Source organism: Trematomus bernacchii, unplaced genomic scaffold (assembly GCF_902827165.1).
Source record: "Trematomus bernacchii unplaced genomic scaffold, fTreBer1.1, whole genome shotgun sequence".
NCBI classification, from domain to species: Eukaryota; Metazoa; Chordata; class Actinopteri; order Perciformes; family Nototheniidae; genus Trematomus; species Trematomus bernacchii.
This window is the reverse complement of record NW_022987905.1, coordinates 692,379-715,469: the sequence shown is the minus strand read 5'-3', so window position 1 is coordinate 715,469 and position 23,091 is coordinate 692,379. Positions and strand designations below refer to the sequence as shown.

Below are 23,091 nucleotides of genomic sequence, written 5' to 3'. Positions count from 1 at the left end.
TATTGTTTGCACCTGTAGAGTCCCTTGTGTGTGTATTTATTCCGTGTTTTCTCAGTGCCAAGTGCCAGATCGTTTCGACTCTTGTGTTGCCTGTCAGCCAGTTGTGTTCTGTGCTACAGTGTATTTAGGTTAGCTTTTGAGAAGTCATTTGAGAGTTTTTGTATTACCTTGTAAAACACCACAAGTAAATCCTTTTTTTGGAATCATCTTTTGTCTGGAGTCGTGCATTTGGGTCCTATCATTTTTGTGTGTGCCCCAGTCGTAACATTACGATCTGGCCAACAAATGGACTCAGCCGACTTTCAAACCCTGAGAGCAGCGCTCTGCTCTCAGGCTCAACGCCTGCGGCAGCAGGAGGAGGACAAGACGGGCATAAACCAGGGAGTGAAGGCCCTGACTGACAGCCCGAGTGAGTTTCGTGGTGCGGTTACGATGCAGATCAATCATCTGGCTGAACAGATCCATAATATACTCACTCGTTTGGATAGTGTGCCAGCCGCTCCTTCCGACGTGGCTGCCCCAGCCCCAGAGACTACAGCTGATTTTCCCGTGGCAACTTCCATGATTCGTCTTGCTCCTCCTGGGAAGTTTTCAGGCGAGTCTGGTAATTGCAGTCCTCTCCTAACTCAGTGTGACCTGCATTTTACCTGCCAGCCTGCTGCTTTCCCCAGCGATCCAGCCAAGGTGGCGTTCATTGTGTCCCACCTCACGGGAAGAGCGGAAGCCTAGGCTACGGCGGAGTGGGCACGGAACTCTCCGGTGTGTAAATCCTTACAACTGTTCACTGAGACTATAAAAAAAATCTTTGACTGAACCACACCGGGGAGAGAAGCTGCCAGAGCCCTGACACAGATCTCCCAGCAGAATCAGAGTGTGTCTGATTACACCATTGATTTTCGCACTTTGGCCACGGACAGTGGATGGAATGAAGACGCACTATATGATATGTTTCTCAGCGGACTCAGTGACTGTGTGCGGGATCTTCTTGCTCCTCTTGATCTTCCGCCGGATTTGGACAGTATGATCGCCTTGGCTATACGCACCGACACTCGGCTGCAAGTGCGACGGAGGGAGAAAGCCAGGAAAGCGTCACCTCCGCTAGCTAAACGAGGAAGCTCACCTCTTGCACGATCTCCACGACGACCCGGATTTCGTACCCACTATCCCTCCTCTACCGTGAAACCTGCTTCGTGGACCACAGAAGAGGAACCCATGCAGCTCGGAAGGGCTAGGCTGTCTCCCGAGGAAAAGCAGCGGCGTCTCCAGGACTGTTTATGTTTCTACTGTGGGAAGCAGGGACATTTCCTGGGAGCCTGCCCGTTAAAAGACGGGGCTCACCAGTAAGACGGAGGGTGCTGGTGAGCCGACTGACAACCGCAGATTTTCCTTCACGTTCCATGACCCAAGTAGAGGTTAGTAATAATGAGCACAGCATATGTTTGAAAGTACTTGTAGATTCAGGGGCTGACGCTAATTTAATGGACAGGGGGTTAGCTAAACGTTTGAAAATTGCCTCCGTGCCTTTGACTCAGACACTTGAGGCTAGCGCTCTTGACGGTACTCTCATGTGCAAAGTGACTCATAGAACCATGCCTCTTAAAGTAACTATTGATCATGAACACACAGAGCATATGACTTTTCATCTGTTTGATTCTGCACAGCATGCAGTAATTCTGGGCTACCCCTGGTTGTGTAGACATAACCCTCACATTGATTGGCGGACTGGTAAAGTTTTGGGGTGGGGAAGTGACTGTTCTCATTCGTGTTTCAGGAGTAAAACTGCTGAAACTGTTAGAGAGCCCATTATAGACACTGACATGGAAGATGAAAGTAACCGAGACTCAGACTTCCCCGACCTTTCGAACGTGCCCAGCTGCTACCGAGATCTCAAGGAGGTGTTCAATAAGACTAAAGCGACATCCCTTCCTCCTCATCGCACCTATGACTGCGCCATCGATCTCCTGCCTGGGTCCCCCTTGCCCAAGGGAAGACTGTACTCTCTCTCTGCTCCAGAGAGAGAGTCTATGAGGGAGTACATAGACGGCTTTCTCAAAACGGGCCTCATCCGTCCCTCGTCATCTCCCGCCGGAGCTGTTTTTTTCTTCGTCGAGAAGAAATATGGATCCCTGAGACCCTGCATCGACTACAGCCCCCTAAACGACATAACCATCAAAAACAGGTACCCCCTCCCGCTTATGGCCTCAGCGTTTGAACTTTTAAAAGGTGCTAGAGTTTTTTCAAAACTAGAGCTGCGTAACGCTTACCACTTGGTAAGGATACGGGAGGGGGACGAGTGGAAGACTGGTTTTAACACTCCAAGCGGACATTATGAATATTTGGTAATGCCTTTTGGTCTAACAAACGCACCTGCAGTTTTTCAGGCTCTCATAAATTATGTGTTGAGGGAGTTTTTGAATCATTTTGTTTTTGTCTATCTTGATGATATTTAGATTTTTTCCCGTGATGAGGATTCACACGTTCCGCATGTTCGCCAAGTATTAAGAAAGTTGTTGGACAATCAACTTTATGTAAAGGCTGAAAAATGTGAGTTCCACGTCAGTTCCACTTCATTTCTGGGTTTCATCCTGGGTCCTGACCAGATAATGATGGATCTTGCTAAAGTGAGCGCTGTGGCTGATTGGCCCACACCCTCTTCCAGGAAAAAAGTCCAACAGTCCCTTGTGTGTGTATTTATTCCGTGTTTTCTCTGTTCCAAGTGCCAGATCGTTTCGACTCTTGTGTTGCCTGTCAGCCAGTTGTGTTCTGTGCTACAGTGTATTTAGGTTAGCGTTTGAGAAGTCATTTGAGAGTTTTTGTATTGCCTTGTAAAACACCACAAGTAAATCCTTTTTTTGGAATCATCTTTTGTCTGGAGTCGTGCATTTGGGTCCTATCATTTTTGTGTGTGCCCCAGTCGTAACAGTGTTACCGGAAGTCTGAAGGAAGAGGCAGATTTTTTCCGGTTGTGTACTTTCAAATTCTAGCACACTCGAGCTGGTTTCTCCATTCTTACCTACCCTACCTTTAATAGTAATATTATGTTTGATATTATTATGTTTTCTTAACTAGACCACTGGGTCATGTTTGGTGTTACAAATATCAAAACAATATATGTGTGGATAACAAAATGAATTATAGGAAATTATAGGGTTAGCTAGTGGAGGACGTGGAGGACGTCCAAAGATAGGAGGATGTGCAAAACAGACAAACTAATAAGGCTTTATTTAAACATTAAAGAATACTTTAAGTTAAGGTCTCCTTTTGAATAAGAAAAAAACGTTGGGGGTATCAACAGATAAATATTAAGTCTGACAAAGTACTTAACGTCTAATATATTGCATAGTTCATTTTGGCACTTGACAATCACCTTCCCTGAATTTTACTCAGGTGTAACTAAAGTCTGCTTTAAGGGTTGTATATATGTTCATCAATCAGAATCTGCAAAGTAACTAAAATAAATGTAGTGGAGTAAAGATATCAGGTTAACCTCTGAATTGTAGTGGAGTAGAATTACAAAGTAACAATAAATTGCATGTTGTACATGCTGCTGTAACAAAAACATTTCCCAACTTGGGATCAATAAAGTATATATTATCTTATCTTATCTTAAGATGATCGATGGCTACTGCCATATTTGCAAAATTTGCCTCTGAACCTTGACAAGCGCATGTTTCAGGCTTATCAATTAACAACAGGAGGGGTCACAGACATAAGACCAGCTATTAAATAAAGCTCTTCTGACCTTAGCTGTCATGTGGGTATATATTAATGCTGCCCATTATGGACACAAGCGATTTTCACCCATTTATTAATTATATGTTTTAAATTTGATAACACCAATGTGTTTCGTATCCCCTAAACCTCCAGGGATGTACACAGTTTAATACTGGCAACTTCTAATTATGGGAAATACGAAAACATCTTTTAAAACTACAATTCCCAGTAGAGACGTGCCATAGAAGATGTTGCGAAACACATTAGGCTTGTTTGAGACGAGCTGCGGCTCGCCTCGAAAGTAGACGAGAATAGCCGATCGCAGCCGGGGGAGGTCTCAAAAAGCTCGCCTGAAGTCGGACAGCTCGGAGTCGGCTTCTTCCTCTTCTTCTTCTTCTCTCGTTTTTTTGGCGGATTGCAAACAACTTTAAGGTGCATACCGCCACCTCCGGAGTCGGCTTGACTCGGTTTGCATTTATAAAGAATGCACAAATGTGTTTAATCGTTAATGTCAGATATGTACTAAGTAAATACATTTGTTCCTGCTCGAGATTAGATTCAACTTTATTGTTATTGCACAGATTACAGGTACTGAGACAACGAAATGCAGTTTAGCTTCTAACCAGGAGTGCATAAAGCAGTAAAGTGAAAAGTAATGTACACAATCTACAGAATAAAATATAGAATGAATTGAATGATGAAAAAACAGTGAGGGGTATGAATACAGTAGATATGCACAGTAGCCTAGCCTAGTATGAACAGTGTGTTGTATGAATATGCTAAGATATATAAAGTATGACAACGGTAAGCAGTGCAAGTATAGTATAAAATATATAGATTGTAGTGATCACTAATTAACGGGGTTACATAATTCAATCCAGGAACTACAGGTTGGGGGTATTGTTTCCGCACGGGCATATATGTTGACGGTACCTCCGGGGTACCTACTGTGTGGGTGTTTCTCAATCGCGAGTAAAGCTGCTTCAGAGCCACTATTTCAAGCATACTACGTCATCGAGTGCTGCCGAAGTACTGTTCCAATCTCCAGTATACTTGGAAATCTACCGAGCCCGGCGTACTCCGTTTGGAGAAATATCGAGTCTGCACATGAGTAGACTTCGCGGTCTTAAAATCCCCACAATGCTTTGCGCACGGACCAATTTCCCCAAATCTGTGGCGGAAGATGTAAGGCGGGGCCTCTCATATGACGCACACCTGCACACTTGCTAGCGTGTTCCACACTTCGTTTTCCGAATGCCAGGAAGTATTCTTGACTCGCTTCTGAAGCAAGATGCTCGGCAGACATGTGCTACCAAGCAAGCGTACTCGCGATTGAGAAACACCCTGTGTGTGTCCCTTTCGCTTTCTCTTCTCTTCTCGGGCTGCGACCCGACAGCATGTGCATTTCTGCTGCTCAATAAAGCCAGATTTGTACCTTCATTGCACCGGCTCCGACTCCCTTCTCTCGGCACTACATTGGTGACCCTGACATAAGTCTTGCGAAGGTTCCGAGACTGAATCGAACACGGCAAAAAACATACTGTTTTTCTCGAAATGCTGGAGATTTTTGGAGACGTCCGTGGCTGCCACGTGTGCGCAGACTGTGGCTCGGTGCGCCCTCCGGAATGGCCGCGGACGACACTCGCCATTTCCACGGCTTTTCGGCACTGGGGGACAGCGAGCCTTCCGAGGGGCCGATACACGACGATGCCCCCGACGACGACGACAGCGGCTACCGGCCGTCGAGAACGGCTAGCCACGACTGCTCACAGCTGGCCGCTACCAACGGCTAACGACAGCTAGTGTTGGAGCAGAACACCTATTAGGGTGGCTGAGAGCCCCCCCTCTGCTGCGCACCGTTCGTTGGATGAGGCTGATCTCTATTTAATAAAGAAAGGAATTGAAAACACCGGAATCAAAAGTTATAACAATTATCTGAGTTTACTGGTAGGAAACAAAACACGTATACTAGTTTTACAGAGTACTCCGGACTTCAGGTTTGTGATGCGATGCGGATACAAGTATCGGGACCAGCCAACTCATCAAACAAGAAGTATTTTTACATACAAAAACAACAGAATTTATATCCATGTTTTGGGGCGGAGAAGTGTCGACTCTTCCTTCCCATTTTACTCCGAAGCGAATCAGAGAGTCCGTGGGGAGGAGCTGTGTGAGCTGCTCACTCCCCCAGGTGTCCTTACTGGTTGGATCCACCTCTGGCCGGGTTCAATACAGCGAATCAGAGTTCTGACCAGAACGTGAGATTCTAAAGTTCCACAAGGTCAAAGTCAATCTTATCTCTGCACCGGTATTCACTCCCTTATTTTCCCATGGCATCTTTCACATAAACTGTTACTCTCAGACAATTAAACATTGTATACAGATATAATGAGCCAAGAAAGAACATACTGATACCCAGAAAGAACCTTGAAAAGAACATGTGTGTGCGCTCTGGTGAAAAGGAGCTGTGTGTGTGTGTAACAGGATCTCTGGGTCAGTGAGTTGTAAGTGAGAAGACATTATATATGGGATTACTTAAAACAGTTCAAACAATACATGTTCACTTCAATACAGTTTAGAATCATATCTTTTTACTTCACTAGCCACGGCAGCTGACGGCTAGCAGCTACCAGCGGCTAACGACAGCTAGCCACATCCGACTGTTTTTTTTGTGGTGCCGGAGAGGGGGTTCGATCATGTCTGGTCGGCCTCGTGTGGATCCTCTCGCTATTTCGCCCACCTGTTTTTCTTCGTGGACAGGACGACTCTTTGAGTTTTTTTCTGGTGCCTGAGAGGAGGTTCGACCGTGTCTGGTCGGCCTCGTGTGGACCCTCTCGCTTTTTCGCCACCTCGACGGCGGCTTCGGACGTCACCCATGCCTGCTTCGGCCCGTGGGTGGCGCGCTTCTGGACCCCGTCTCGCCTCTTCCCTCGCCTCGGCGGTTTCGGACGTCGCCCACCCTCCGGTGGGGATGCCCTCGCCCTCGTTGGGGCCCCTACCCTCTCCTGCGGCCCCCTTCCGACGGCCCGTTCCATGGCCCGGCCCTCGCCGGCGGCCCCGCCCTCCTCGGCCCCTGTGGTGCTTCCTCCCGGACGCGAGGATTGTGTCCATGGTTGAATTCTGGGGGGGCTTGTGTAGTGATCACTAATTAACGGGGTTACATAATTCAATCCAGGAACTACAGATTGGGGGTATTGTTTCCGCACGGACATATATGTTGACGGTACCTCCGGGGTACCTACTGTGTGTGTGTCCCTTTCGCTTTCTCTTCTCTTCTCGGGCTGCGACCCGACAGCATGTGCATTTCTGCTGCTCAATAAAGCCAGATTTGTACCTTCATTGCACCGCCTCCGACTCCCTTCTCTCGGCACTACAAGATTTTAATTTAATGATGATAAACATTGTGGAACAATGATGAAAAATGTGAATGGAAGTGGCGACGTAAAACTGACACAAAACAACAACACACTTTTGCCGAGCCAATGGAGAGTTTCATCACCAGTACGGGGTAAAAACCACCAATGAGCGCTCAGCTCGAGATACCAGCGAGTCGTTTCCCATCAAGCATTTCGCTTCCGCAGCCCGTGGAGAGAAACTGCGCCGCCTCGCCGCGCCTCGCTGTCAAGTCTGCGGGCGTCTTTGTCCCGCGAGATTTCAACGTCTCATGTAGGCGAGCCTCCTGAGCAAGTCGGACAAAATGACTAACCATCATGCAACGCACTAGCAAGACGTTGATCGCAATTGCGCAGGTCTGCGCAGGTCTCGCTTGTCTCAATCAAGCCTAATAGCAAACATGTGTAGTTCTGGGGGGGGGGGGGGCTGGGCTGGACCCGTTCGAGTCCAGTTTTGGATAGTCTGCCGTGGATTCATTCATTCATAACCCTAACCCTTCTAAAAGTACAATATACACTTCTCGCTAGAAATCAAATCAAAAAGCATTTTAATGGCCAAACTATCTTGCAATTTAGGATTTTCCAGAGAGGGTTATTTGTGAATATACGACCCTCCGGAGCGTTTGCAATCAACGGGAGCATATGCCGCAAATTGTTGTTTCTTACACGACCACTAGAGGTGCTAAACTTTAAAACGTGACTATAGGTCGTAATAAGCTGCTGAACAATCGACCTATTTGGTTGTTTTTCGGAGGAGGACAGGCGGAGATATCCCTCACAGTGACTCCTCTCACGTAGAACATACACAAAAAAGGGAAGAGGAAACGTGAGGGACACAATATGAAGGGGGAAGTCCACACAAAAATAATCGCCTGAGTACAGTGACTAAATTCTGGAGATTCCGCCCACTGATTCTAGACCTAGTCAGGTATGGAACGTTTAATAAAGAACACAGAATTATTAAATACAAAACACAGAATTTGTGTGATTATACTAAATGGTTTAGAAAGAAATATTTAATGCTAAATACCACTGCATATTTATAACTGTTACACTAGTACCAGGAGTCTACTAGGAGCAGTGGGCAGATATTGCAAAGAGCCCGGGGACAAATGGGGAGTTGTCCGGTGCCTTGCTCAAGGGCACCACGGCAGGGCCCAGGAGGTGAACTGGGACCTCTCCAAGTGCTAGTCCACACTCCATATTATAGGTCAGTTCAGAGACTTGAACCGGCTCCCAGTCCAAGGCCCTACTGACTGAGCCACTGCCGGACACTTAGAAAGTTTTGACGTTTCTTCCGTCTGGAAATTAGAAGTGCCCTAAGTGTCACTGACTGTCTTTACAGGTATCTGGTGAGTTAATATAAGAGACAAAGTGTCACAGATTTAATTTCATGATTTGGTCTCAAAAACTGGCTCAGGTTACATGACAATGAGGGAGTCCATGCTTAATATAAAATAAATATTGACAATTAACAATGCGGTGGGGAGATTGATGGATGTGTGTGACTGTGGTGCTGAAGGTGACTGTCTTTACAGGTACCTGGCGGGTCACTCTAGACCCTGTTGAAGCTGGAGGTCCCTACAATGTGACAGCAGCTGTGCAGAACATCACAGCTGTTCTGACAGACGTGCTGTTTGGAAATGTTTGGCTGTGTGGAGGGCAGAGCAACATGTTCTTGAAATTATCTCAGGTAGGCCGAACCAGGTGAACACCTGTGTGTCTCTCTGATCTGACTATCTCTCAAAAATGTGCAGTACAAGTCAGAAAAAACTAAACTACAAAAAAAAGTTTGAAGTATCTGGAGTATATAAAGTTAGTTAACTATTTATTTGAGATTGTGTGTGTGTGTGTTACATTAACTATTTCATTTTTTCTCCAAAAGATTTTCAATGCATCAGAGGAGCTGAAGCGTGCAGCACATTATCCTCATGTGAGGACTTTTATGGCATCCCAGAAAAAGAGTGAAACTGAGCAAACTGATTTGATTGACGTCCAAATGCCCTGGTCTGTGCAGCCAGCAAGTGGGTTGAATTATTGTTTTATTTGTTTTATTATAAAATGGTTTAAATCTGTGTTTGACACGAAGGGCTCACAGGAACTCAGATGCACGATTCAGTTGACTTCAAAATATCTTTTATTTATAAAAATACTTTTAAAGCTACAAACAAAAGATCACTAGGTTCTACTAGGATTCTCACAAGATCTCTAGGTTATACTAGGTTGCTCAACAGATCACTATTGTTTACAGACATGGACTCGACAGGGAGACAAGACAAACTGACACAAGACAAAGGGAGAGAAGGGCTATATATACACACACACACACATTAGGTAATGGGGCACAGGTGGAAACAATCAGGAGCAGGAAACAACAATCAGGCTGACAGGTGACACACAAGGGCGGGAAGTGCAGCTGTAACAGCCTAGTGAGGCCTGTTAACATCAAAATTATATTAAAAGATTTAGATTCCCGGGTTACTTTAAAACACTCCTTTGATAAATACTTAAATAGCGTAAGGTTAAAATAACGTTCAATGAATGTAAACCAGTTACTTAGACAATATAATTCAGGGGTTTATACAATACTGAAAGTCCTGTCCGCTTAGAACCGAACTCCACTCCAGTTTCCCTTTTAGCCGGCAGAAGGTGTATCTCAATGTTCAAGTCCCGTCCAGGAAATCCAGTGCCAGGATTTACACTTTGCCGGCCCGCCGCACTCTGTCAGTCAGCCTCTGGTCGCGGAGCCCTCGGTAAACAAACAAAAGGAGACTCAGGGTACAGCAATGTAACTTTCGTGACGTAAACCCACAAGCCCAAAGGCAGGAGAAATAGCCACTTCCCTTAATTTGGAGTTTGTTTGAGCGTCGAATCCCGATGGTTAGAGGAGGGTCTGGTCCAGCCGACAGGAAGAGGAACTGCAGGGGTCCATTCTTGGCGAGGAGCAGGAAGGATCCGGTCCGGTCCGATCTGCGGTGAGGTGAGGAGGAGCAGAAAGGATCAGGTCCGGTCCGATCTGCGGCGAGGTGAGGAGGAGCAGGAGGGATCCGATCCGGTCCGATCTGCGGCGAGGTGAGGAGGAGCAGGAGGAATCCATTCCGTCCGATCTGCGGCGAGGTGAGGCAGCAACTGTCAAGAGAAGAATAGCTGTTGTCTAGCAGGTAGTTATTTAGCTTATTTATGGGGGAGTGGATTTGGCAACTGGCGAATGAGATCGCTGATTTTCATTGGGTGCCGGTGTGTCAATCGGCAGTGTCTGTGTCTTTGTTGTGACAGTTTGTTGCGGAGGTTAAACGAGCATGCAAATAAAAAGGAGGTTAAACGAGCATGCAAATAAAAAGAGTTCATCGCTATATAGCGCACAACATTAAAATCACAACACTATATGTAACATGCAACAATTATATAAAGGGTTTAACCATCCGTCCCACTGTCTAACATAATGACTTTATTCACTTTGTGACACAGACACCTGAAACGAGAGGGTAGAGTCAAGATTATGAACACAAGACAATAAACTAGAAGGATTCTAACGTCCCTGAAGCCTGAGACCGTTGTTTGTCAAAGTCTGTAATTAATGATTTGTCCACAATGAAGCTGCCTGGGATCCAACATCTCTCCTCTAGTCCATACCCTAACCAGTCGACCAGGAACTGTCTACCTCTAGCCCTCCTTCTTTTAGACAGTATTTTTTCCATTGTATAGACTTGACCTCCGTCGATGATCCGGGGAGGTGGAGGGGGTGTGGAGGCGGGAACCAGTCTGCTCTCTTTGACCGGTTTCAGCTTGCTGACGTGAAACGCGGGGTGGACCTTGAGGGACTTTAGGAGACATAGGCGGACAGCAACAGGATTAATCACCTTTGATATGGGAAAAGGACCAACGAACCGCGGAGCCAGCTTCCTGGAGGCGACATGAAGAGGAAGATCCTTGGTGGACAACCACACTCGTTGTCCAGCCTTGTACTTGGGAGACGGACGTCGTTTCGGTCGGCCATTACCTTCATGCGTGTTGCATTCCTCTGCAGGATATGGGTCCAGCCGACACCTGTTTCGTCGGGGGTCCTGCCAACTCCATGTCCTGTCTCGTTGGGGGTCCCGCCGACTACTGTTCTGCCGGGGGTCCAGTCAACCCCATGTCCTGTCTCGTTGGGGGTCCGGCCGACTACTGTTCTGCCGGGGGTCCTGCCAACCCCATGTCCTGTTCCGTTGCGGGTCCAGCCGACAACTGTTTCGCTGGGGGTCCTGCCAACACCATGTCCTGACTCGTTGGGGGTCCCGCCGACTATTGTTCTGCCGGGGGTCCTGCCAACCCCTTGTCTTGTCCCTTTGAGGGTCCCGCCGACTACTGTTCTGCCGGGGGTCCTGCCAACTCCATGTTCTGTTCCGTTGGGGGTCCTGCCAACTCTGTATCCTGACCCGTTGGGGGTCCCGCCGACACCTGTTCCGTCGGAGGTCCAGCCAGCTCTGAATCCTGTGCAGTCAGAGGTCCCGCTGCCACCAGATCCTGACCCACCGGGAGTCCCGCCTACACCATGTCCAGTTCTGTTGGGGGTCCCGCCGACACCTGTTCCGCCGACACCGTGTCATGTTCCGCCGGCGGTCCCATCGACACCAGCCCTTGTTCCGTCTGGGGTCCAATGCTTTTTGATTCGATTTCTAGCGAGAAGTGTATATTGTACTCTTAGAATCCACGTCCAGTCGATGTGTAGGATCTATAGTTTGATAGATATTACGAAGATGATTTGAGGTCTCGCCAGGATAACGTGTATATGCGGCAGCTTCCATGTAAAGTTAGCATCAACCCTCACGGGGTGAAAACTGTTTTTCCGGATAAAACCGGATGTATTCCCCTCACTGTCAAATGATTAAACAGTGATATCTGCATTACTCATCCACTAAAAAACATCAGTTTATCCTTGTTAATTACACAATATTGATTGGTTTAAATTGTGTGCAATGCTTTTGTGTTTTTAACCTTCGATTCGGAGAAACAAATAGTTTTTTCTGAGTTTAGACACTACAGTTTCCGAAGACACTACACTACCCAGAATCCCCAGCTATCGTTTGGGACTACAACATCTGCCTTGCTTTACAAACCCCGTGATTAGTCCTCAAGCCCTGTGATTGGATGTTGGAGTGGCAGTGCGACAAGGTTACGCCGAGCGTCAAACAGCTCTTTGAAATGGAATGGAACCACGGCAGACTATGACAAAACTGGAATTGGACGGGTCCAGCCCAGGTGCAAGTGTTTTAACACGTGATAATGGCGGCTTACAGGGGGATAAAGTTGTACATGCGGTAATGGCGGCTGACAGAGGCATAAAGTTATACACAGCTCACCGCAATAGCACGAGACTGGACATATATGGCGATCGTACATACCAAATATAATTATATCAACAGTCACAGCGGACAGAAAGTGAAACTACTGAACATTTAACAGGCAGTCACACTTACGGCAAACAAGTACTGTAAACAATATATATACTACGCCGATTATTGTCTGTAAACTGTTATTTACATACAAAATGCAAACATATAGATTGCATAAACACCATATCCCAACGTGCATTGCGGCTAAACAATCCAATCACCGAGCAGAGGATCTTTCCTACGTCTGTTTCCGTTATTGTTCCTGTAATAATATTCCCAGTTAAACATGCAAAAACAAAACGCTAAATAAAAAGATAAAACACTGGCATGTAATTTCCGTTAGAATAAATAGAATGGTTTTGAATAATAGATGAGAGTAAAATCTACGTCACTTTACAGCCCCGCCCACTTTTGGGGAAACCAACGCTGTAATTTGAACGGCGATCAAGCCTGAAGCCACAGAACTCTTCTTTTACTGTCCTTAAAAAAAAAACGTAACTCTGGATTTGTTTTAATGTTTGAGGTACAATAAACGACACAGCAGGTTTTTGGCATGATACAACTATTATTTTCTGCCTCGCTCATGAGAGTAACAGCTGGCGAAATTACAGCCTCGCCTACTGATTTTAATTTAACCATATATCGAGCCCGATTGTCGATTTCAAATGTGTGCTCTAAAATGATATTTGTTAAATTACTATTATCATTATTATAAGCAAGACAATAAATGGCAAAGATATGTAGAAAATAACCGTATTTAAGATACGTTCATAACAAACGTAACGTGGCAGAAAATTCTAATTAAACGTAATTGAGAATGCAGTTTAGTTCTGTGGGAACGTAATTTTTAGGAGACAGGGTTGACAGGCTGACGCTCCCGTTGATTGAAAACGCTCCTGTGGGTCGTATTATGGGTCGGAACAATCGGCCTATTTGGTCGTATTAGTTGGAGGACTTGTTGCACTAAACACAATTCACAAAACCACACACCCAAAGTGCAAAACACCTCATTTCTCCTGCTAAGTGAAGAACTGCACTCAAAACTATATAAACACTTACCAAATGCAAACTTTTGCACCAAATATAACACACTTCATTCATAATACTAGATGTTTTGACCACCCAACTACACACTGCTGAGCATAATCTAAAGCACTTTCATCTTTTATGACTGGCAGCAAAAACAACCAATCACAGCAGTGCTTCTCTGGCTGGCTCTGTCCAATCACAAACAAGAAGTGTTCTCCCTAAAGGAATACCCTTTCCGTCCAATGTGAAATAATGTGGCGTTTTCTGAAAGGATGTGGCGTTTTCTTAAATGCTGTAGTGTTTTCTGAAATGCTGTGGTGTTTTCTGAAATGCTGTAGTGTTTTGTGAAATGCTTTTATGGGCTATGCTCTGTACATAGAGGTTTCTGCAGAGAAAGATGGCTTGATTATACAGAAATACAGTAAATGAAGAAATACAAATGAGTTATGAAAGAAATCATATTTTATTCAAAAATAACATTGTGCAACATGCATCTCAGCACATAGTTACTATGCTTCGGATCTCTCTAATGGCGCATTTCCACTACACGGCCTCGCTCGGCCTCGCTCGGTATGGCTAGGCCTCATTAGGACTGGCTCACTTTATGGCGCATTTCCATTACAGTTTAGGAACTGGGGTAGTATCTATAGTAACGCAGTGTAGGAGGAGCCGTGACGTCATCTTCAATGAGAACCCCAGAAAAACAACACAGCCGTTAGCTGTTAGCACTCACAGCTCACAGCTCCTCATATCTGTTCAGAAACTAGACAAAAGTTAAACAAGTACAAACCACAGACTGTCTGTGTCATGGCGAATACAGTCGCTGGTTTATTTATGTCTGTATAGGCCGTTGTTGTGAGTGTGGACGGTCGGAGCATATACTGCGTTAGCTTAGCCAATCTCCATTTAGAAAACACGCATTTTAAAAGGTTTTTCGCCTGCCGTCTGTCTGCAGACTTGTCAAAGCATTAATTCATGGTTTTTACTAACCGGTATCAGTATGTTGTTACTTCGGCATCATTTTGAAACGTGTATTACAATTAAATCACGGTCAAATATGTCCATCTTGTTGTAGTTGTAGCCCCCTTGCCAGCGATTCTCTCTCTAGTTTAGCATACTCAGCCCGACTCAGCCTCGTTGTCTCTGGCCCTAGAACCACGATTTTATGAGGCCAGAAAAACTGTGAATTAGGACCCGCCGGACGGTACTAGGCCAAGTGGAAACGCAACCAAAAACGGGCCGCTGACGTCACAGCCCTCTTAAACCGTGCTCCGCGCTGTAGTGGAGACGCGCCATAAGTGTGTGATGCATTGTTTGCCAAAACCAAGTTTGTAACTGCTGCTTCCTGTGCCTAATTAGGCGCGTTCACACCAAGTACTTTGCCGTATTTAGTGCCGGCACTCAGTGCCCCGGCACTTATTACCCCAGGGCATTTAGTACAGATCGCGTTCACACCGGAGTACTTTTCCCTGAGGGAAGATTACGCAAATGAGCCGCTGACGTCACTTCGTCTTCTTCTGCTTTGGGTTTACTGGCAGGCCGCAAACAACTTCACGGCGTATACTGCCACCCGGAGTCCCTGGCCGGAAGTCCCCGGAGTTGGGGACTGGCTTCAGTAGAAGCTGCTGGGACTCCCAGCAGCAGGCACTAAAAATGGGGGTAAAAGTTCCCGAGATTAAGTGCTCTTTTTGGGTGTGAACGCGACATAAGGGGTACTAACGGAACTAAACGCGAAAAGTACGGTGAAAAGTACTCCGGTGTGAACGCGGCTATTGAAAATCCTTAGCTTTCCACCTGCACCTCTTTTTTTCTCAGTCCTTCAGATAAACAACACAGATATAGTGGTTGGTCAGTGTCTGTGTTGCATAAAAGTAAGTTTATCACAGTAAATTGTGCAGGATTTTTGTACAGTTATAGTATGCAACATGCCAACAATTCAATTACAGTAATGAAGTAAATACGTTTTACACAACAGATATAAGCACTGATATATCATGAATTATGCTGAGCTAAAAACTGGTAACCTGTTTTCAACTCTAAGTGTCCAGATTACAGAGGCAACAGTAAATCGGCTTAGATTAGGCTGAACCCTCTCTCCAGCCTCTCTCATCGTCAAACCATGGTTGATAACATTTCATTTCATTAGAGAGTACTCTTCCTCCTCCTCTCACTCTCAGCCCAGCTCTTCCTCTTCCTCTTCCTCTTGCTCATGCTTCCATGTTGGCTTCCATTGTTGCTGTAAGAAAATACTCACCTGTGGTATTTTTATAGTGCTAACACCCTGATTGATGAGCCAACAATTATGCTATCAGGTGTTTGGTCAGGTGGAACGTGTTTCTTGATTATTGGTCCATGTGTGAGGCATTTTGAATATCAGTATTATGTATGTGCTAACACGTGACTTTATGTCAGATTCCAGTGTCTTACGTGGAGAAACGTGTGCAGTGGTTTGCAAAAAGTGCCATGTTGTTTTGCAAATTGTGTGAAAAGCTACGTGTTAAGAGTTTTGGAGATTTGAGCCGATGTTTTGCTCTTTGAGTGTCAGTTAAAATAATTGTGCTTTATGTATAATTTTAGTGTGTTAGCAATCGAGAAAAACTGTAACATACAATTGTATTTCCAGATCTGGCAGGATTCTCTGCAGTGTGCTGGCTCTTTGGGCGTAATTTGTTTGAGAAGCTGCAGTACCCCATAGGACTGGTGGAGACCAGTTGGGGAGGCACACCTATCGAAGCCTGGTCCTCTGCAAGAGCACTGCAGCAGTGTGGACTACTACATGAGTCAAAGAGCAGGTACAGAATAATTTACTGTATTGATTCTCAAATCACATTGATATTTAATTAAATGTTTACACGCATATATTAACCCAGTCAATGTTTTATTTCCTTTGCAAAGATATATGCCCTTGTGCTAGTGCCCTTCCAACGTAGTGCTATGATATTGGGTCATATACTTTTATATATTTAAATGCGGATCCCACTATTCTGATTACATAAAAACTTATGGGTAAATGTTACGGTTTTCCAAAACAGCTACTTGGACAGCTGTGTTTGCCATATTCAAGCCTAAACTCTCAACCTAACCTGGTCCGGGGCAGCGTAAGTTGCCATGGTTATTTAGCTAGGTTAAAAGACAGCCACCTCCGTAGTACGGAAAACCGGCTCGACATACATCACTAACCCTCTAATCTGGCTTCGTATTATATCTCTCTAGGCAAACAATTTCTAAGGCAGGAAAAAATACAAAGACAGGAAATAAAACAAGACAAGCTACGGTGGCCCTGAAGTGCACACAAAACACTACAGCATTTCACAAAACACAACAGCATTTCACAAAACACAACAGCATTTCACAAAACACCACAACATTTCAGAAAACACAACAGCATTTCAGAAAACACAACAGCATTTCACAAAACACCACAGCATTTCAGAAAACACAACAGCATTTCAGAAAACGCCACAGCATTTCAGAAAACACTGCAGCATTTCAGCATTTACATGGAGATACGCCCCGTCCCCTCTCCAGCGCGTGTTGTTTGAATGACAGGAGTAAACACAGCTGACAGCCGGAGTGAAACTCGAGCGATTAGAGCGATGCGAACAAAATTGTTTTTAAGGGGCTTATCTCCATGTAAATACTATGGTAGACTACCCAATATTTGCATCGCTCTAATCGCTCGAGTTTCACCGCGGCTGTCAGCTGTGTTTACTCCTGTCATTCAAACAAGACGCGCTGGAGAAGGGGCGGGGCGTATCTCCATGTAAATCCTATGGGATATACCAACTACAACAAAATGAACATATTTTATCGTGATTTAATTGTAATACACGTTTCAAAATGATGCCTGAAGTAACTACATACTGATACCGGTTAGTAAAAACCATGAATTAATGCTTTGACAAGTGTGCAGACTAGACGGCAGGCGAAAAGCTTTTAAAATGCATGTTTTCTGAATGGAATCGGATCGATCAGGCTAAACTAACCTGTAGCTGCTCCGTCCATACTCACAACAACGTCATACAGACATAAATAAAGCAGCGACTGTATTCACCATGACATAGACAGTCTGTGGTTTGTACATGTTTAACTTTTGTCCAGTTTCTGAACAGATATGAGGAGCTGTGAGCTCTGAGTGTGTGCTAACATCTAACGGCTGATGTGTTGGGACATGTTGCGGTGCTGACCAATCACGAAGCGTCATTTCTTGACTGGCAGCAAAAACAACCAATCACAGCAGTGCTTCTCTGGCTGGCTCTGTCCAATCACAAACAAGAAGTGTTCTCCCTAAAGGAATACCCTTTCCGTCCAATGTGAAATAATGTGGCGTTTTCTGAAAGGATGTGGCGTTTTCTTAAATGCTGTAGTGTTTTCTGAAATGCTGTGGTGTTTTCTGAAATGCTGTAGTGTTTTGTGAAATGCTGCAGCGTTTTGTGAAATGCTGTAGTGTTTTGTGAAATGCTGTGGCGTTTTTTCTGAAATGCTGTAGTGTTTTGTGAAATGCTGTGGCGTTTTGTGAAATGCTGCGGCGTTTTGTGAAATGCTGTAGTGTTTTCTGAAATGCTGTGGCGTTTTCTGAAATGCTGTAGTGTTTTCTGAAATGCTGTGGCGTTTTGTGAAATGCTGCGGCGTTTTGTGAAATGCTGCGGCGTTTTGTGAAATGCTGTGGTGTTTTGTGAAATGCTGTAGTGTTTTCTGAAATGCTGTGGCGTTTTCTGAAATGCTGTAGTGTTTTGTGAAATGCTGTGGTGTCTTGCACTTCAGGGCCACCGTAACAAGCAAAAAGAGAAAATACTTGAAAATAAACAAGAAACATTAAACTCAAAAACTAACATCATTGCATTTTCTCATTTGAACATTTTACACAATCTTCTAATGCAAGTGTAATACATTTTTCTCCTGCTCTCAACCAAATTGTTATTACTTTTAGAAAACATTATCGCAATCCTCAAGAGAATTCAGTCTTGTGGAATGCAATGATCCACCCACTGCTCAACATGACCATCAAAGGAGCCATCTGGTACCAAGGTAGGACGGGCTGCATGTATCAGGAGTTCAGTATAACCAATATGTTACGCATCTAAAAGTTTTGTGTTCGTGTTGCGTCTCTAAGGGGAGGCAAATTATAACTATCATCAAAAGAAGTACAACTGTTCCTTCCCTGCTATGATTGATGACTGGAGGATGGCGTTTCATCAGGGCTCAGGCGGGCAGACAGCTCCCGATTTCCCTTTTGGATTTGTCCAGGTATGTTAGTTTGAGTAGTTTAGTTTAAAAAGCACAATTACACCACACTATATTTTAGTCTTTACTTTATCACTTAAAAAATATAATTCTTTCAAAATATTTATCAATCAGTTTTCAAAATCCACACACAAATTATAACATTTACATACATAATATCCACTGCCCAGCACTTATTTAATGAAAAACGAAATGTGTTAAAGTTGGTTTAATTTTGTATTCATTCCTTCCCCCAAATAGAAAAAAACTATGGAGATAACCGCAATCATTATCAAAAAAGTCTTCCATCCACACGCAACAGGCACCAGAAACGTGTCTGTTCACACGAGACCGCTCGAAAGCGCTGGAGACGCTGTAGTACATATGCCAGGCCTGTAAGTGGCGCTGTACTCCTGCCACAAAAGCAGCGAAGAAGACTTCCCGCGCTTGGTTGCCATTGTTGCCCTTCTGTTTATTCTCCGCTGTGGACGCTCTGGCTTTTTTTCTCCCTCCCCGAGGCAAGCGTTTGCTCCTGCTGTAAATCTCTCCGGTAGTCCACCAGCAGATGAAAAACACCCACCTCTTCGCCTCTTCCAAGGGACGAGGGGACCGTGCGGCAGAGTTTCAGTTAGATTTTTTTTCGCCGGTCAACATGTCCGTTAAAGTTTAAATCTTCCGGACAAAATTTGAAAAGTGCCGGTCAAAGGTCTTCTTTGTTATTTATTGAGCTTTAAACAAATTGATAACGACTCTATATAATAATATAAGAATAAAAAACGGAGCCTCTCTTTTCCTCCCCCTCTTCTGACAGCCCAGCAGCTGATCTCTGAGCAGGAGAGGTGGGCAGAGGCGGGGCTATTGCTTCAACGTTATCAGGAAATGATCGTAGAGGCATAAACACAGAGCTGTTTGCCCCCCCCAGAGCGTTTCGTTTGCAGATCTACCCACCTTGGGACCCGTTATCGTTATAGTTATCGTTTTCTGCGTTTCCATGTCGGCCTCGTTTATCTGATAGTGAACTGTAGCAGATACGACCGTTATCGTCCTCGTGTGGCCGGGGCCTTACTTTCTCGTTACCATGAGAACGTTTCCGGTGAAAAGGAAGTAGCACACAGGAGATCGCCATTTAATTGCAAAATGTTATGTTTGGAAATGACAGCAGTACATACTGTACATTATTGGAATTTTATTCCGAACTCTGACTTCATTTTAAGGACATTTCGGCTGGGGGTGTACAGCTATTTGTTTAAGCATCGGATCGGCAAATTAGGAGAGTCTGTAAACCAGTCTGCCTTGATCTATGAATTCATGTCAGTGACTCTCAGTGCCTGCTGCCCACAGCAGTTTTATAGAAAGAAAACCTCATTCACTTAATGAACTCGCTGCAGCATCAGGAGCTAGCGGGACTAATAACACAGGAGCTAGCGGGACTAATAACACAGCAGCCTCCGAGAAGTACAGCACCAGCGCCCAGTGCCTTTTATGCACCGCCATACCTACGTTTACCTTCATTAGATCAGCTAAAGAGAGACTGCAGGCTGCCACCACTTTAACCACATACACCTCTACAAACATCAAACTGCCCAATTATTTGCTCTAAGGAGGAGGTGTCCGGTAACAATGGCGCATTATGGGTGTCTGTTTCTGCTCAGCTCCACTTTGTGTGTATGACGTGTGTCCGGCATTTTTTTTCAATGGATATTATGATACTGTGACATTTGAGTAGCGGCGCCCATAAAAGTGAAGTAACCACAGACACTTGTCATGTTCATGGACTCGCAGGAGTACTTTACTGCTGAATGAATACTGAGGGAAACATTGTTTATTTGCCTTTGTTTTTGTTAAATAAAATAAAAAACCTGGCGTTTTATAGTTTCAGGGGTAACACTAATCCATGATTTATTTGCACTTCCAGCTGAGTACCTGGAACAAAAAATCCAAAAGTGACGCCTTTCCGAATATCCGCTGGCACCAGACAGCAGATACCGGCTTTGTCCCAAATCCCCGGATGCAGAACACTTTTATGGCTGTGGCTATGGATTTACCAGATGAAAGATCTCCCTATTACCCGTAACAAATGTCTTAACATGAACTTGTAGAATATGAACCTGTACAACACAAGGGAGCATTATTTTGCTTATACAAGTATTTGGAGATACCTTTGTATGATTTGCATAGATTGTTGATTTGCTAATGGAAACACATAAACAACAACTCTTTCATGTAGCTGTTTTTTTGCACTGATAAGCTTTACAATATGTAAAACATGTAAGGGATAATGTGCAGCGAGGCGGTCATTATGGGTAAAAGAACACCCGACAGGCTGATCGGGAGCCTGACGCGAAGCAGAGGGAACTTGATCAGCATGAATCAGAGAACCCTTGATCAGCATGAATTCAGAGCATGAATTCATAGAACCCTACTGTGCTCTCCAAATATATAAAAATGAATATTAAAATCCTCCATGTCTCTCTTAGACGGTAGCCAACGGAAAACTAAAGACAAACAAACAGTTTGAAAAGCAAACTGCATGCAAACATGCAAACTGTATACAGTTAAATCGACCGGACTTCTTTCGCCAGATGTGAGCGTCCTTAACAACGGTCAATAAATCCTTGACAGCGGTCTGTACTACTGGATTAACAACATGTCACGTGTTCTGAATTGACCAATCAGAATCGAGTGTTCAACTAAACCATGTAATAATCCCTTTTATTCATCAAGGCCTGTGCATCTCCCTCAGGAAGATATTGACAAGAATTACATTTAAATGTATCTCTAAAGAAAAGAGGTGAAAAAGTTCAATGCTATTTTTAAACATCATCGGGTTTGACCTTTTAGATATAATTCAAAATAATAATAATAATAATAATAATAATAATATACGTTTGGCAATTTAAAGAGTTTGAATATGAGGAATAAGGTCACACGTGTTCATAGCGGTTTCACCCATGATGTTATTTTTTTTGTTTTAGGATCCATCCCCGAGACAAGCAGGACGTAGCCTTCAGACTGTCATTGGGAGCAAGGGCAGTGGCGTATGGTGAGCAGGACGTGGCCTTTCGTGGACCTTTCCCAAACCAAATCCTGTCCACTCCAAAGTATCTCGAGGTTACCTACGACCAAGAAGTCTCTGTCACTCCGTCTGAAAACATCTTTGAGGTAAGGCTGGCAGCGGCACAGTCTGTTATGTCCGATATTCACTGCTGGCTTTATTTAATATGCTAACAAATAATAGCTCATTATATAAGGCTGATGTTTGGTCCGATAATTGCTAAATAAATAAATGTTCACTTTTTAAGATCTGTTGCTCAGAGAGTGAGTCTCCATGGGATCCTCAGGCTCATTGGGTTCCAGCTCCCATCATGCAGTGGGGTCCGACCACTGTCCAGTTATCTACCAGCTTGTGTTCTCCCACTGAACAAGTAGCTGCTCTGCGGTATGCATGGAGAGACTGGCCCTGTGACTTTAAAGCCTGTCCAATCTACAGCGCCAGTTAGATTTTACCTGCTCCTCCTTTTATTTCCACCAACCTCCAGCCAAAGGATGATGGAAAGTAAGGAGGAGCTGTCAACAAAATGTACCAGGTGATTGTAACTAAGTCAAACTCAGCTAATGTTGTTTTCACCTATTTAAAGGGAATGAAAGAAAGATGTTTTCATTTCATTTGGTCATTTTGTTTTAGTGTTTTCCTTGTTTGGATTGATGTAACACTAAAGGCAGTGAAAGCATTTAGAGGAAATAAGTTGCTGTACTTCATTGTCAGTTTCTGTTGATTGTTTGGATTCTAGTTTGGATTGATAATACAATTAGATATTTCATTTGGGTGGGTATGAGTAAATTGATTATTCTCAGAGAGGGCAGTATTTACTCCGTATCAGAATAGAGATTAAAACCATTACACTAATGATGCTATGCAATGATTTAGTTGGAAAGTTTGGAAATTCTGTCACATTTTATTTTATTTTAACAAAAGAATGTTCCACTAATAAATGTCAAATCAACAACTTACTTTGTCTGGGTGTGCTTCATTCAATGCCGGCGTTTTGTCTCAAAGTAAAACACATGGAAATACTCTATTGTGTTTCAAATGGAAACAAAATGTGAACTATAACTTACTGTAAACATAGGATAAGGTAAGTTGTCAAGAGGCAACACTTGACTCATTGTCATGGTTTACACGTTACCAAGAAATACAATAGTAATATCTTGCATTAGGGAAAAATGTTGGAAAATGGGTTGACTCTAATAATCATTGTAACTACATAATCCGTGTATCTACCGTCCAATTGTTTTTCTTTATTAAACAAGTAAACGGAAGAGCGTCTGAGAGGCGTTTTTGCTTTTTGCTTTATACC

General features: G+C 44.2%; 1 protein-coding gene across 1 annotated transcript; it reads left to right on the top strand.

Moving 5' to 3' along the window:
- The first annotated feature begins 8,509 nt into the window (after positions 1-8,509).
- Positions 8,510-22,744, top strand: LOC117470160 (sialate O-acetylesterase-like). The gene is given in 8 exon segments (XM_034114743.1): positions 8,510-8,799; positions 8,992-9,130; positions 16,134-16,302; positions 18,441-18,538; positions 18,624-18,757; positions 20,649-20,803; positions 21,709-21,895; positions 22,036-22,744. Coding segments are annotated over 8 exon segments (1,335 nt in total). The 5' UTR covers positions 8,510-8,604; the 3' UTR covers positions 22,294-22,744.
- Positions 22,745-23,091: the final 347 nt, after the last annotated feature.